The sequence below is a fragment of the Odontesthes bonariensis genome, chromosome 21 (assembly GCF_027942865.1).
Source record: "Odontesthes bonariensis isolate fOdoBon6 chromosome 21, fOdoBon6.hap1, whole genome shotgun sequence".
Classification (NCBI taxonomy): Eukaryota; Metazoa; Chordata; class Actinopteri; order Atheriniformes; family Atherinopsidae; genus Odontesthes; species Odontesthes bonariensis.
The window spans coordinates 2,616,160-2,631,590 of NC_134526.1; the positions used below are offsets into that span (position 1 = coordinate 2,616,160).

At 43.8% G+C, this 15,431-nt stretch overlaps 1 protein-coding gene across 2 annotated transcripts in view; it reads left to right on the top strand.

The window, feature by feature from the left end:
* Nucleotides 1-10,357, top strand: part of LOC142370785 (NLR family CARD domain-containing protein 3-like) — a 390,613-nt gene extending 380,256 nt beyond the window's left edge. The window contains exons 1-9 of one of the 2 annotated variants that reach the window (XM_075453259.1): nucleotides 634-714; nucleotides 3,204-3,314; nucleotides 3,399-3,728; nucleotides 5,080-5,158; nucleotides 5,321-5,528; nucleotides 5,676-7,533; nucleotides 7,815-7,988; nucleotides 8,130-8,303; nucleotides 8,764-10,357. In XM_075453259.1, coding sequence (XP_075309374.1) covers nucleotides 3,247-3,314; nucleotides 3,399-3,728; nucleotides 5,080-5,158; nucleotides 5,321-5,528; nucleotides 5,676-7,533; nucleotides 7,815-7,988; nucleotides 8,130-8,303; nucleotides 8,764-8,866 — 2,994 coding nt within the window. In that variant the 5' untranslated portion in view covers nucleotides 634-714; nucleotides 3,204-3,246 and the 3' untranslated portion in view covers nucleotides 8,867-10,357. Of the gene's footprint in view, nucleotides 1-633; nucleotides 715-3,203; nucleotides 3,315-3,398; nucleotides 3,729-5,079; nucleotides 5,159-5,320; nucleotides 5,529-5,675; nucleotides 7,534-7,814; nucleotides 7,989-8,129; nucleotides 8,304-8,763 lie in introns of those variants that run through there. The other variant, XM_075453260.1, reaches the window with a different exon arrangement.
* The last annotated feature ends 5,074 nt before the right edge of the window (nucleotides 10,358-15,431 follow it).

Below are 15,431 nucleotides of genomic sequence, written 5' to 3' on the forward strand. Positions count from 1 at the left end.
CTTCTTTTACCCCCCTTTTCGGCGCCCCTGCGTGCAGACTGTACAATAAAGCGTCAGAATTACCGTAAATCACTTCTTAAGAATGCTAAATGGTGTCTGTGTCTAATTCAAACCGGTTCAAAAGCTTTTTTAGATAGTTTAGATTTAACTTGTTTAAAATCTCTTTTCCCAGAGTGACCTTCAGCCAAGATGCAGCAACAATAAACAAAGATACACACACTGAACACAGCATAATTAATCTATCATCAAAGGGAAAACACCAAAACTTTAGACCATTAACAGCCATCACAGGAAGAATGAACAAAAACAGCATTTACATCCAGGAATATCAGCTTCTAATGTGTTCACCCTGGTTTAGTGTCAGATTCAGCTGATTTTACAGTTTATCGTCAGGGTTCTTGCTCAGATTTCCCTGCTTCAACACACCTGGTTCAGATTAAATGGATCTCCATCATGCCAGGTTTTTATATCACAAATGAAACATGTAGGAACTCAGCTAAATGTTTACTATAAACATTCAAGCTACCATTGAACTTTGTTTGTTGTTCAGGAACGTGGAGGTGTGTTTAACATGAACTCCACTGGTCAGACAGGTTCTATCTGTCCCGCCTCCATCACAGGTGGACTCGGCTCTGACTGGTTCCAGGAAGCAGCTCACCTGAGTCTCAGTCTGTCGAGCGGAGAGTCTACTTCTTCTTCAGCTCTGAACAATCTGTAAGTTCAAACTTTCCTGTTTGTTTCTGCTCTGTGATGTTGGAGAACATGTTCACTTCTTATTTCAGAACAAACTTTGATCAGTTTGTGGTTAAAGACAAATCTACATGATGATCAGATTATTGATTAACTGGAATCAAATCTACATGATTATCAGATTATATGTTTATGTTTCATGTTTTTATTTTATTTGAGTTAAAATATGTGAATCACATAAATGACCAGAAAAATAGCCGTAAAATCTGGTGGATCGTACCATTTTCTAACAGGTTTGGTGATTATTATCTTAAAGGAGAGACAGATGTGTCATGTACAGACGTGTAAGGCTTCCATATTATAGTTGTTGAATCCGATTCTTTTATTGGAAGCCCAAGAACCAGCTGGAGCAGTCGTAAGTTAAACAAAGTATTTATTGGAGGTCACAGGTCAAGTATCAGCGCTGGACTCAGAGAGACAGAGTTCTCGCATGAAATCCGTCCGACCAAGTCCCGAGATCCGGAAACATTTCATATTTATGTTCACCCTTATCTCAGAGGTTGTACCTACATTTGACAACGCATCATTGAATATTTACTCATGCTGTGAGCAGGCCATCCACCGTCTTTGTCATGTTCTTTGGATGTGATAAGCGATGTGTGTGTGTGTTGTTGTTTCAGGTGTGCATCTACTGCACCAGACCTATCTGTCCTAAGAGACGCTTTATCTGACCCAGTTATTTTATCCCGCTACGTCATCTTAAAGTCTCGGACATACATTGCGTTGTATGAGCAGAGTGTAATGTACAAACTAGGAACATAGATTATTTAGTGAACTACAGAATATGAATACATAAAGTCTAAGAATAAAGCCAAATTTATAACATAGTCATATTGTAATGGGAGCAGACATAACACAGTGGCGGGCATAAAGCTGTCATAACAGGTCAGCCATCTTGGCTAAGGATCAGTGTCATTAGTTGCTATGGAGACAGCTGTGTGTAAGAGCAGAGGAGCTCTGACTGACAGGGAGACCTTGGTGCTCAATACTGAAATGTTTGCCCCGAACAAACGTGTTCTTTGAAAACTATAAGTCATATCTGAAATATTCTTGAACTCTGAGTGCCAGAAGGGACGGCAGAAGCCACTGGTGTATTTTTCATGCTGCTCCTATGTACGGTATTGTTTTAATGGCAGTTTTAAAAGCAGCCTTCACATTGATTTGATAAAGAGATGAGGCGGCCTGGTTATAATGGCCGTCAATGGCAGCCCGAGTGGTCGCTCTCTGCGCTCAGAGGGGATTTGAGAGAAAACCGTGAGGCCAAGCACAATGAGGGTGACTTTGGGTGAAAGAGGACAAAAATACCTACATTTTGAAGTATAATTTGTCTGGGTGCAGAAAACATTTTGGACTTGAGAGAAGTTTGTTTGAGTGATTTTGGGATTAATTTGGAGCTGGTCACAATAGAGTGTGAGACCCCAGGACAGCAGAGTGAGAGGAGTCCTGATTTTTCCTAAAAGTTAAACTGCTGTTGTGTAAAAGTTGTACAATATATCAACAAAACCTTTAGTTCAGTTAAAGTTGAGTCTTTCCTGACCCGTTTAAACTTTGAATGATGTCTCTGTGATGAAGTATGGCTGAGTTATGAGGCCTCCAAATAGGGCTGGTTTTGTCCCATTATACATGAATTTTAATGCATTTCCAAAGGGCCAAAATTCGCAATTTTCACTTTGTGGTTGAAGACAAATCTACACGATTATCAGATTATTGATTAACTGAAATAAAAAACATGATGATCAAATAATGTTTTGTTTTTTTTCTCTTCACAAACAAACTGTTTCATGTTTTTATTTCCTGGAATCAAAGTGTCGTCTGCACCTTTAAAGTCAGAAAGAGCAGCTTCCTGTCAGACCTTTCAGAATAAAATGAGCTGAATGTCAGTTATGAAGCTGTGATGCAGCAAATATTTAACTTGTTTAGTCTGATGCTGATGAGGATGTTCAGAGTTCATTGTGTTTCAGTCAGACTTTACATTCAGACTAAAATAATTCTTCAAATCATCCTTTAGTTTCTGTTGTTGACCTGTTTCCTGTTTTATAACGTTTCATTTGATTTAATTTCAGCTTCTTTTTCTCAGTATTTAGACTTTTGATCAGCTTTATTAAAAGCCTCACACAGCTCAGATCTAACATCTGTCCCTGTTTGTATTTGCTGTTAAAAAGTCCTCTGAAAACTAAACTGACAGAATCCTTCATCATCGTCATCGGGACCATGAGGTGTGTGCTGGGCTGTAGCTCCATGCCTCCCTCTAGTGGACAGGTGGTGGAAGTACAGCAGCTGATGGCAGCTTCCTCTGCCTCAGCACTCCTGTCTGACTGCATTCAGCTGACACTGATATGAAACAGAGAATCAGAGCCAATCAGAGGAGGAGCAGCTGATCTTTTTACAGCACAGATGATGGAAAAGAGGATGTGAGTTGATGTGCAGATGAATGATGTGTGTTTCCTCTGCAGATGAAGGTAGAAAGTGTGTGTGAGCTGATGTGAGTTCAGCAGCATGGATCAGTGTGAGGACACTAAAACCTCTCTGTGTGGGGAACATGAGAGCCGGAGCAAAGCTCAGAGGTGAGGTGACCATCTCTAACTGTCCATGACTCTTCTCCATGTCAGAGCTCAGCACTCACATCACCAAACCACCTTTATTCACAGGAACCAACCTGGACCTGAACCTAAACCTGGACCTGAACCTGAACCTGAACCTGGACCTGGACCTGAACCTGAACCTGGACCTGAACCTGAACCTGAACCTGAACCTGGACCTGAACCTGAACCTGAACCCGAACCTGAACCTGAACCTGGATCTGCACCTGAACCTGCACCTGAACCCGAACCTGAACCTGAACCTGAACCTGAACCTGAACCTGAACCTGAACCTGAACCTGAACCTGAACCTGAACCCAGCTGTGTGTCCATGAAGAGCGACAGGTCAAAGGGTCGTCTTATTGACTTTAAAGCAGTCCAACATTCACAGCCTCAGAGGTGAGCTGTGTGTAAATGGTGTAACACTGTAAAATGTACCAGAGTCAGTTTGAACAGTTCTTATTCCAACTTGTGTTTAATGTGAGCTCTGATTCACATCCATTTCATGTTCACATGTGAAACTGTCAAAGTGGAAGGAATGGATGTTAAAATAGGTCTCTTTTAGGGAGTAAAATGAACATTTTGATGCTGAAAGACCAAAGTTCTTTGCAGTCTGACTCTGAGGAACATTTGATGAACTTAGTGATGATTCTCTGATTGAGTTTGGCCCAAAGTGGTGAGCCACGAGAGGCTGAACCTTTGGTGGATGCTGCTGTTATACCCAATCCTGACACCCTCACCTGTCAGCAGGTAACCTGCTGGTTGGAGAAGCTTCCAGAACGCTGTTCCTGTAGATTCGTAAACTTTCTGTCTTTCTGTGACTCCAGAACAACTTTTACTGAGTGTTGCTGCATCAGGTTCTACATTTGGTTCTGTTTTCTGAATACAAACAAATTGGTCAGTGAAGACTCTGAAATCGTTTCTTTAAGACTCTGGTGCTGGCCTACAGGGCAGTGGAAGGAACAGCTCCTTCATACCTCCAGGCTATGGTCAAGCCCTACACCCCCGCCCGACCACTTCGTTCTGCGGCCTACAGGCGGCCGGCTGCCCCGTCACTCAGGGGTCCCTGCGCACGATCGACACGGTCACGACTTTTCTCTGTTCTGGTTCCCCGATGGTGGAACGATCTCCGACTGATGTCAGGACAGCTGAGTCGCTGCCCATCTTTGGCCGCAGGCTGCAAACCCACCTCTTCAGGAAAAACAACCCTGCTCCGTCCTAGTTCCTTACGCACTTATTGTTTCCTCCACCACTGGCACCCTCTATATTTTCATTACCCACTACCCGAACCAGGGTTTGCATCCCCACCCCGCTGTGACTGGTGTGCAGTTGGTGAGAGGCTGAGGTACCTGACTTATCGCACTTACTCTAGCACTAGTTCTGCTCTTAGCTGTTTGGTTTTGGAAGGAAATGCACTTATGATTTCTTGTGACCTGAAGTTCTTTTGCCTCCCGATGTTGAACGGACCTATTGTAAGTCGCGTTGGTTAAAAGCGTCTGCAAAATGACCGTACTGTAATGTAATGTAATGTAATGTAATCTGACCTCAGCTTCCTCCCCCTGTTAGAAACACACTGAGCTCTTATCTTCTGGAACACAGATGCTGATGATGTGCAGCTTCAGAGTTAATCAGCTGCTTTATGGCTGCGTTCACTGCTCACATCCACACATCCCTTCATGGACCTTCACCTTGTGTTGCTCTCTGTGTGGACAGACACAATGTGAGCTCATTCTTCATGATTCCTCCACAGAGTGGACCAGCAGAGCTCAGAGGGTCCCAGTGGTCCGTCTGCCCAGCAGCATCAAACACAGCTGGACTCCATATTTATGGTCTGTACATGTACAACAACTACTTTTCCATCTGTTCTGCTCACAGCCATCTCCATGCTGCACTCTGTAGACCAGTGGGTTGTCAGTGTGTCCAACATGGATCTGATGTTTGGCTCCATGGTTTCAGTCTGATCGGCTCATTCATATAGTTTTCTGTTCCAGCTGCTGGAGGACAACATGCTCACTTTTGTGAAGGAGGAGCTGAAGAAGATGCAGAAGGCTCTGAGTCCAGATTACCCAGAATGCTTAGAGAGTCAGAGGGAGGGTGAGGATGAAGAGCAGAGGAGCAGCAGAGAGGCATTAGTGAAGATCACAGTTCACTTCCTGAGGAGAATGAAGCAGGAGGAGCTGGCTGACCGTCTGCAGAGCAGTAAGAGGATTTCTCTGAAGGTTTAACCTGCTGGATAAATGACACATTTACTGATGTCTCAGCACACAGAACAGCAGATGTTCAGATACTCATTCTGTACAGGGTGGAAATGTCTGTTTACTGATGTTATTTGTTGTCTTCATTCAGAACTTGTTGCTGCAGTTTGTGGGCGTAAAGTTAAATGTGCTCTGAAGAAGAAGTTCCAGTGTGTGTTTGAGGGGATTCCTAAAGCAGGAAAGCCAACCCTTCTGAATCAGATCTACACAGAGCTCTACATCACAGAGGGAGGGAGCGGAGAGGTCAATGATGAACATGAGGTCAGACAGATTGAAGCAGCATCCAGGAAAGCAGGCAGAGCAGAAACATCCATCAGACAAGAAGATATCTTTAAAGGCCCACCTGGAAGAGATGAACCAATCAGAACAGTGATGACAAAGGGAGTGGCTGGCATTGGGAAAACAGTCTTAACACAGAAGTTCACTCTGGACTGGGCTGAAGGCAAAGCCAACCAGGACATCCACTTCATGTTTCCATTCACTTTCAGAGAGCTGAATGTGCTGAGAGAGAGAAAGTTCAGCTTGGTGGAGCTTGTTCATCACTTCTTTACTGAGACCAAAGCAGCAGGAATCTGCAGCTTTGAACAGTTCCAGGTTGTGTTCATCTTTGACGGTCTGGATGAGTGTCGACTTCCTCTGGACTTCCACAGCAAGGAGCCCCTGGCTGATGCTACAGAGCCCACCTCAGTGGATGTGCTGCTGACAAACCTCATCAGGGGGGAGCTGCTTCCCTCTGCTCGCCTCTGGATAACCACACGACCTGCAGCAGCCAATCAGATCCCTGCTGGCTGTGTTGGCATGGTGACAGAGGTCAGAGGGTTCACTGACCCACAGAAGGAGGAGTACTTCAGGAAGAGATTCAGAGATTCAGAGCAGGCCAGCAGGATCATCTCCCACATCCAGACATCCCGAAGCCTCCACATCATGTGCCACATCCCGGTCTTCTGCTGGATCACTGCTACAGTTCTGGAGGATGTGTTGGACACCAGAGAGGGAGCAGAGCTGCCCAGCACCCTGACTGAGATGTACATCCACTTCCTGGTGGTTCAGGCCAAAGTGAAGAAGCTCAAGTATGATGGAGGAGCTGAGACAGATCCACACTGGAGTCCAGAGAGCAGGAAGATGATTGAGTCTCTGGGAAAACTGGCTTTTGAGCAGCTGCAGAAAGGAAACCTGATCTTCTATGAATCAGACCTGACAGAGTGTGGCATCGATATCTCAGCAGCCTCAGTGTACTCAGGAGTGTTCACACAGATCTTTAGAGAGGAGAGAGGGCTGTGCCAGGAGAAGGTGTTCTGCTTCATCCATCTGAGTGTTCAGGAGTTTCTGGCTGCTCTTCATGTGCATCTGACCTTCATCAACTCTGGACTCAACCTGATGGGAGAAGAAGAAGAAACAACCTATTTTTGGTCAACAATATTTTACAAACCTAATCTAAAATATCTCCATCAGATTTCTGTGGACAAGGCCTTAGAGAGTCCAAATGGACACCTGGACCTGTTCCTCCGCTTCCTCCTGGGTCTTTCCCTGCAGACCAATCAGAGGCTCCTACGAGGCCTGCTGACACAGACAGGAAGTAGCTCACAGACCAATCAGAGGCTCCTACGAGGCCTGCTGACACAGACAGGAAGTAGCTCACAGACCAATCAGGAAACAGTCCGTTACATCAAGAAGAAGATCAGTGAGAATCTGGCTGCAGAGAGAAGCATCAATCTGTTCCACTGTCTGAATGAACTGAATGATCGTTCTCTGGTGGAGCAGATCCAACAGGCCCTGAGTTCAGGACGTCTCTCCACAGATAAACTGTCTCCTGCTCAGTGGTCAGCTCTGGTCTTCATCTTACTGTCATCAGGAAAACATCTGGATGTGTTTGACCTGGAGAAATACTCTGCTTCAGAGGAGGCTCTTCTGAGGCTGCTGCCAGTGGTCAAAGCCTCCAACAAAGCTGTGTGAGTCCAGAGATAAATATGTTTTAAATGCTCTGTTTACTTGTTAAAAGGAGAGAAAATAACTGAGTTATTTCTCAGATAATTTCAGTTTGTAGATAACACAGATTCACAGCAAACAGTTCCATCAGATCAGTTTACATCAAGAGGAAAGAAACACGCTGCATGAATGTGGCAACACTTTATAATATATAATTAGGATAAATGTCATTAATTTAACCATCTTTAACTTGAATAATAAATAACTATATAACTTAATTCTCTTCCTGTTATTCCCTCCTCAGACTGAGCGGCTGTAACCTCTCAGAGAGAAGCTGTGCAGCTCTGTCCTCAGCTCTCAGCTCCCAGTCCTCCAGCCTGACACAACTGGACCTGAGTAACAACAACCTGCAGGATTCAGGGGTGAAGCAGCTGTCTGTTGGACTGCAGAGTCCAAACTGTAACCTGGAAGCTCTCAGGTCAGGATTCATTCACCTGTTCAGCTGCTGATCATTTTAATTCTGCTTTACAGTCATGGATGAACAGCTGACCTGTTCAGGATGCTGTCTGCTGTTGGAGTCTTTTCTCTCAGTTTCTGCCATTTGTGTTGTTTCCTGCAGCCTGTCAGGCTGTCTGATCACAGAGGAAGGCTGTGCTTCTCTGGTCTCAGCTCTGACCTCCAACCCCTCCCATCTGAGAGAGCTGGACCTGAGCTACAACCATCCAGGAGACTCAGCAGTGAAGCAGCTCTCAGCTGGACTGGAGGATCCACAGTGGAGGCTGGACACTCTCAGGTATGGAGAGCTCTGCTGCTTTAATCATTTCCCTTCTAACCGGCTCATCAGCTGGTTAGAAGTGATGCCGAGCAGCGAGGGAGGAGCAAACCTCTGTGAGGAGGAGGAGGAAATGTCTGCCTGCATTAGCCGGTGTCCCCTTAAAACAGCCTGGATCTGTCAGAATGATGGAGGTTTATCGTGTCATTCCTCAGATAAATGGGCCCCAAAGAAAACATACATACCAGCAACCATCTGCTGGTTAATGCTCAGCCTGTAAGGAAACATATTCAGCAGATTCAGAGACTTTATTCATCCAGTTAAAGGGACATTTCTGTGTTTCTGAAGTGGGGCTGTGTGAAGTCCTCATGAGCAGTCAGCATCTCTCTCAGTGTAGAACAATGTGTGTGTGAGAGCCATGTAATGTCCATGTTTGATGCTGAAAGAGACGGTGCTGCTCTGACCCCCCTCCTCCTTTCAGGGTGGAGCCTGCTGGAGAACGATGGCTGACACCAGGGCTGAGGAAGTGTGAGTGTGTTCTTCATCTGATTCCTGTCAACTCACATTCGACACAAACACAGTGAACAGAAACCTGAAACTGTCTGACAACAACAGGAAGGTGACATATGTGAAGGAGGATCAGTCATATCCTGATCATCCAGACAGGTTTGATGGCAGGCCTCAGCTGCTGTGTAGAAATGTTCTGACTGGTCGCTGTTACTGGGAGGTCGAGTGGAGAGGAACAGTTAATATATCAGTGAGTTACAGAGAAATCAGCAGGAGAGGAGACAGTGACTGTGTGTTTGGAGGGAATGATCAGTCCTGGAGTCTGAGGTGCTCTGATCGTTTTGGTTATTCTGTCTGGCACACCTCCTCCTTCTCCTCCTTCTCCATCTCCTCCTCCTCCTCCTCCTCCTCCTCCTCCTCCTCCTCCTCCTCCTCCTCCTCCTCTGTCTGTAACAGAGCAGCAGTGTATGTGGACCGTCATGCTGGCACTCTGTCCTTCTACAGAGTCTCCTCTGGCACACTGATCCACCTCCACACCTTCAGCATCACATTCACTGAAGAACCTCTGCATCCTGGATTTGGGTTCTGGTCACCTGGTTCCTGGTTGTCTCTGTGCTGAGTACACAGAGTGTCCTCCTGTCAGAGAATCCCTGCTGAACAGATAGTTCAGTCTGTTCATGTCTGTCTCTTTCACTCAGAAACACCTTTTCAGATTCATGGATTCAGTCAGTTTCTGTTTGAAACTCTTCTGAATGATTCCTTGGAAACTTCTTCCTCTTCCAGTCCTTTAAAGATGGAAGCTGCCATTCTTCCAGGATGTTGTTTTTCTGTGTGTTTCCAGTCAAAGCTTCACACTGAAATTTGCATTAAAACCTCATGCAGTTATTCAACTAAGCTGTCCTTTGTCGTTGGCAAAAGGCAACAGTTTGGAGCGGGACCTTTTGTTGTTTGGAGGTCAGCCTCCACCTGGGGGAGAATGGGGCCAGCAGAGAATTTCCTATCAATAAAGTTATTAGTTACAAACAGAAGCAGCCAGACGGGTTTTTCACTCCAACACGCTGCAAACTGTGGATTAACGAGATGGTAACAGTTGATTTATTACATTTTATTTTGTTAGGTTTAATGATTGTTTCATATATTTCTTTATATGTTATTAGTCGTGTTTTATTTGTTGCACATTTCTTTTATTTTTAGTAATGTTTCATGTACATAGAATGTTTGTGACAAACTGTGACATCAGAGAGGAATCACTGAGCTGCCATCAGCCCAGATGAATTTCAACCTGCTGACAGATCTTCACTGATTCTGCTGCAATGAGCAGAAGTCTGGTGAGCAGCCGGGGTTCATCCTGATGATGTGTGATTATAGACTGAATTATTGATTTCTCCTCTCAGACATTTGATATTTTACATCATTTTACATCTGAAGAAGGAAAATATGAGATTTTGTTGTAAATGTAAAGTGCGTTATAAATAAAATTTATTATAAGTATTATTATCATTATTTTTCAAACTTTGTCTTTGAAATGTTGAATTTTTAAAATCTTCAATAAAGATTTTCAAAAATCATTTTGATATTTTCTCTTTTAGATTAAATTTGCATTTAGTATCTGAACATTAAGACTTTTTAATGATTTTGGACATTTTGATAAAACGTTTAATATTTTATCTAAAAACGTCACTTTATTGATGAAAATGTATAATTTTAATAAATCGGATCTCAGATGTTTTAGTAGCCCTAAGCTGCTTCCAGAGTCCCGCTGGCCAAAAGGGCCCGATAGGACTCCTTCTTCAGCTTGACGGCTTCCCTCACCACTGGTGTCCACCAGCAGGTTCGGGGTTGGCGCCACGACAGGCACCGACCACCTTACGGCCACAGCTCCGGTCAGCCGCCTCAACAATGGAGGCATGGAACATGGCCCATTCGGACTCAATGTCCCCCACCTCCCCCGGGACATGGTTGAAGCTCTGCCGGTGGTGGGAGTTGAAGCTACTTCTGACAGGGGACTCCGCCAGATGTTCCTAGCAGACCTTCACAATACGTTTGGAACTGCCAGGTCTGACCAGCTTCCTCCCCCACCAGCGGAGGGAGCAGCAGCAAAAAGTGTGGGTACTCTGAACTGCTGTTTGGTGCATAAGCACAAACAACAGTCAGCCTAAACATCAAACGTCCCCACACCCGAAGGCGGAGGGAAGCTACCCTCTTGTCCACCGGGGTAAACCCCAATGTACAGGCACACAGCCGGGGGCAATAAGTATGCCTGTATTACTGTAAATCACTGCTTAAGAATGCAAAATGGTGTCTGTGTGTAATTTAAACCGGTTACAATGTTTTTTCAGTTAGTTGTCATTTAACTTTTTAAAAATCTCTTTTCCCAGAGTTACCTTCAGCCAAGATACGCATAACAATAAACAAAGATACACACACTGAACACAAAATAATAAATCTATCATCAAAGGGAAAACACCAAAACCTCAGAGCATTAACACCTCAGCCATCACAGGAAGAATGATCAAACACAGCATTTACACCCAGAAATATCAGCTTCTAATGTGTTCACCCTGGTTTAGTGAAACCAGCTGTGTCAGATTCAGGTGATTTTACAGTTTATTGTCAGGATTCTTAGAGGTTAGGACCCAAAAGCAGGACAACCAGGGCAAGGAGGCAGTAGATGCTGCTTTATCAAGAAGGTACAGAACAAAGAAGGGATGAACTGACGACTTACAGATACACGTAAAGATGGACGATACAACGCCAATAATCCGGCAACTGACTGAGGTGACCAGAAGGCTGTAAATACTGGGAGGGTTTGAGTCTCAACAGGTGAGTGATGACCAGGAAACAGGTGTGAATGAGACCGGAGGACAAAACCAAGACAACTGAGGACATCTAGGGGTAATAACAAGAAGTCATACACAGAAAAACATGGAGCGGAGCAGAATGGTGACAAACTTTCTCCAGACAGGGACAGATAACAGGAGGAGTTCACTGGAGCAAAGACACTAAGTTAGGGCTAGAATAGTTTTATAAAGTCTATGGGAGGATAAAGCAGAACGATCAACCCAAACACACAGCGCACAGCGGTGTGAGGCATTTAAGGTCTGTGATGAACCTAAGAGCTGCATCATAGATGTGTAGCGTTACTTGATAAAATATAAGGATTTACCAGAAGTTCTCACTATCTCAATAAACCTTATTTAACCTCGGATGTAGGGCACCACCTTCAAAGAAGGAAAAACACAGAATCTTACGATTCTGGTATGTTAAGCTAATATTTCAATTAATAATCAGTCTCATATCTCCCTACTATTGTGATTTCTCGTTTGGTTGGACAGACATTACATAAAGAAAGCATACATACAACCTGTGATTATACATACATATAGATATATGAACTATTTATTAAAACGATATGACCAAAGACATGAACCTTAAAACAAACGGGAGATGCGTTGAATATGGGTGATTATATAAAACACTTAGTGAATTGAAAATAAAATAGGGGGGATGGAGAGGTACCGGATTTACTCAAATACTTTAGGTTTGCCTGACTGACATCTTGGATTAATTTATCATTCTAACAGTGAAAGTCTCGAGACACCCATCTAACCGTCTGTAAGATGAAAAGCGGGTCGACCTTACTTCACTGAAGTCCTGTTAGTCAGCTCAGAACACAGCAGGTGGTAGCCACGCGGGGTCCGAGGGGATTTCTCTGGGTTCCGCTCTCAGGGCCTTCCTTTGGTTGTGGATGACTTTGCAGTTGCCTGCACGGTCGCTTCTTTTCCACTGGGGTTTCTCGTTGCCAAGGCGACAGAACTGGCTGGTATCGGGGACTTCACCGTACAGAATGACAAAATCATCCAAGCGTTGGAGTTGGTTGGTTGCTGACCAACTATGATGAGGTGAACTTAAGGTCACAAAATATTAACAAAAAGTTGACCAGCTTGACGCTGGCTTTCTTGGTAGGAAAACTATGTGATGACGTGCAGCAGCGGAGGTTAAAAAATGTGCGGCGTAAAAAGACATGGATGAAGATGGACGAACAGAAACACAGAAAGCGTGTATCTTTAGACTACTTCATTCTGTTTCTATCTCTGTTTGGATTTTCTTCTTCTTCCTCATCTTTCTATCCTGTCTTAGTCTTTTCATCTTCTTCTCAGTTCCGAACTTTCTTCTTCTTCATCATTCATTCTCTCCGCATCATTCTGAAGACTTCTTCTTCATTTCATTATCTTCTGTCTCGTTTCTCTGGCTTCACTCTCTCTTCTCTTTTTTCTTTTCCTGGATTTTGGATCGCGGGTTCTGTGGTTTGACTCGCGGAGGCGGGGCGTGACGTAGGCTTACGCTACAATTTCAGCCAATGATATGCCTGAAACTGTTGTGACGTCTGCCTGGGTGTGTTTGTAAGGCGATCTGTTCTAACGATATAAAGACATCAAATAACACATAACATGACATAGACGATGATTATTAGTCTCAAAACTCAGATGAATATCTGTAAAGTTATGACATATGAATAGCTAACCAAACAAAGTTATTTTCCTGTGTTAACAATGGAGTACAAAAAGATACAAAAGGGACATCGTTTAACAGTTGCATTACTGCATATAACTGTCCAGTTTACTGACTTCATTTGCATTTAACTATTCAATACTACAGACCACTAGGGGGCAATGTGGTTCCATAGGTGGGTTAGTCACTTTTCGTCATACTTCCAAGTATGATCATGAAAAGAGTCTTAAAATACAGCTCGTGCTTTCGCTGAGAACCTGAAAAAATTGTACAAAGATATCAAACACATTTAATACAGTTTTAAGATTCGGCTGAAAGTGAATCTGAGTAAAGTCATTTACAGTTCCAGTCTGTCTCCCATCTGGCTGATGAGAGTAGCTGTCACCATCGCTTTGTCCAGATAAGATAGGGAGTGAGTTAGTCTGGTTTTTCTCCGATTTTCTCCTAAGAGAGTTCTTTGTTTGTTCAGCTTAAGTTGTTAATGCATCTCACAAAGGTTTATGGTATAGGTCTTTCACTAAATACACTCCCAAATGTTTTCAAAGGCCGAAGGTTGTTGTAAATAAGGCAATATCAGTCTCTTCCTTTGTGTAGACTTCCCACATCTGGTCCCTACCCAGAAAAAAATCCCCCACAGGAATGTTCGGGTCTTCCAAGGGTTGTATTAATTTCACACTTGAGATGGGATTAATGTATGTGTATGTTTTGGCTTAGAAAGAAAGACTTGATTCTACAGAAAAAAAACTCAGTTTTACCAGCTACTGAATGTGAAGAGGGCATCATCCAGGAGGATTCCTAAGCATTTGCATCTGGATACTGGCTCCATCTCATGGCCCCGAATGGTTGAAACAGGAGGAAGATTCTGGAGCCTCAATCCTGTGCTTGAGAGAATCACGAGTTTCATTTGTTGGCCTTTTAAAAGAAGCTGAACGGTCAACATAGAGGAGCAGCAGATGAGTCAGGCTCAGGTTGGTGAAGAACAGCTGACCCAGCTGATGGCTGTCTGATGAAAACTGCATCCCAGAGTGGGAAGTAAACAGCAATGTTACCAACACCCAACTAAACCAAGAACAGCTCAGTTTAACAGAAGAAATTATGTTAAAGGAGACTTCATTCAAGTAACACCTGTGTGTGCTGAATATGCAAAAATGAAATAAACTGATAAATAACTTGTATCACATAATAAAAGGTGAGATTTACTTACATTTTGGCCTTCAGAGGCCTTCAGAGGGCTCAGGGTAAAACAGCAACATTTAACTTCATCATCAGTGGAAACAACAGGAGTCTCCACTTCAGACCCTTAAACCTCTGATTGTTTTGGTGCTGGGACCAGTGCAACTATCTGATGATCTGAGCTTCTTTTCACATTTATTTAAACATTTCTCATGAAGCTGTTTTCTAATTGTGCTGGTGTTGATATTCTTACAGGAACTTCCTGTCAGGATGTGGGAGTTTTCTGACTTTGGATTTGATTTCTTTGTCTTTCTGTGTTTTGTTTGATTCTGTGTTCCTGTTTGGATTCTTTAGATATTGGAATCAGGACTTATTCTCCATTTATATTCGTCTTTTCTTGATTTGCCTTTTCGTTTATAGTTTATCTTTGTTGTTATTCTTTCTTTTGGCTGAACTCTTGTCTCAGTTTAGTTTCAGATTATTCTGTTTCCCATCCTCACCAGGAGGCGTCCCAGTTTGGTCCTCAGCTCCACACTCAGCTGTTGTCACTCATCAGTTCTCCACAGTATTTATGCTCCTTTGATGTCTCAGTCATTGTCAGATCCTCACCGTTAGCCTTCTCTTGGTTAGTCTCTGTAGTTTGGTTCATCTAGTTTTTGTTTTGGAGAGTTTTCCAGCTCTGAAGCGTCTTTGGTTTCAGTGTTTTAATAAACCAGTTCTTCTGTCCACCACCTCCAAACGTCCCTGTCTGCTTGCAGCGTCCTGAAGGTGAAACAGTGGTCTGTGAGGTCCACCTGCAGCCATGTCTTTGGAAAGCACTCACAGTCCTCCCTCTGAGTCTTTATCAGTGCCCACAACTCGTCCATCTAAACTTAACTGACTGAGGGAACTCAGGATTTAATTCTCCTTCAACTCATTTTCACTTTTGCTCCAGCTCTGCATCCACGGCGTCTCCGT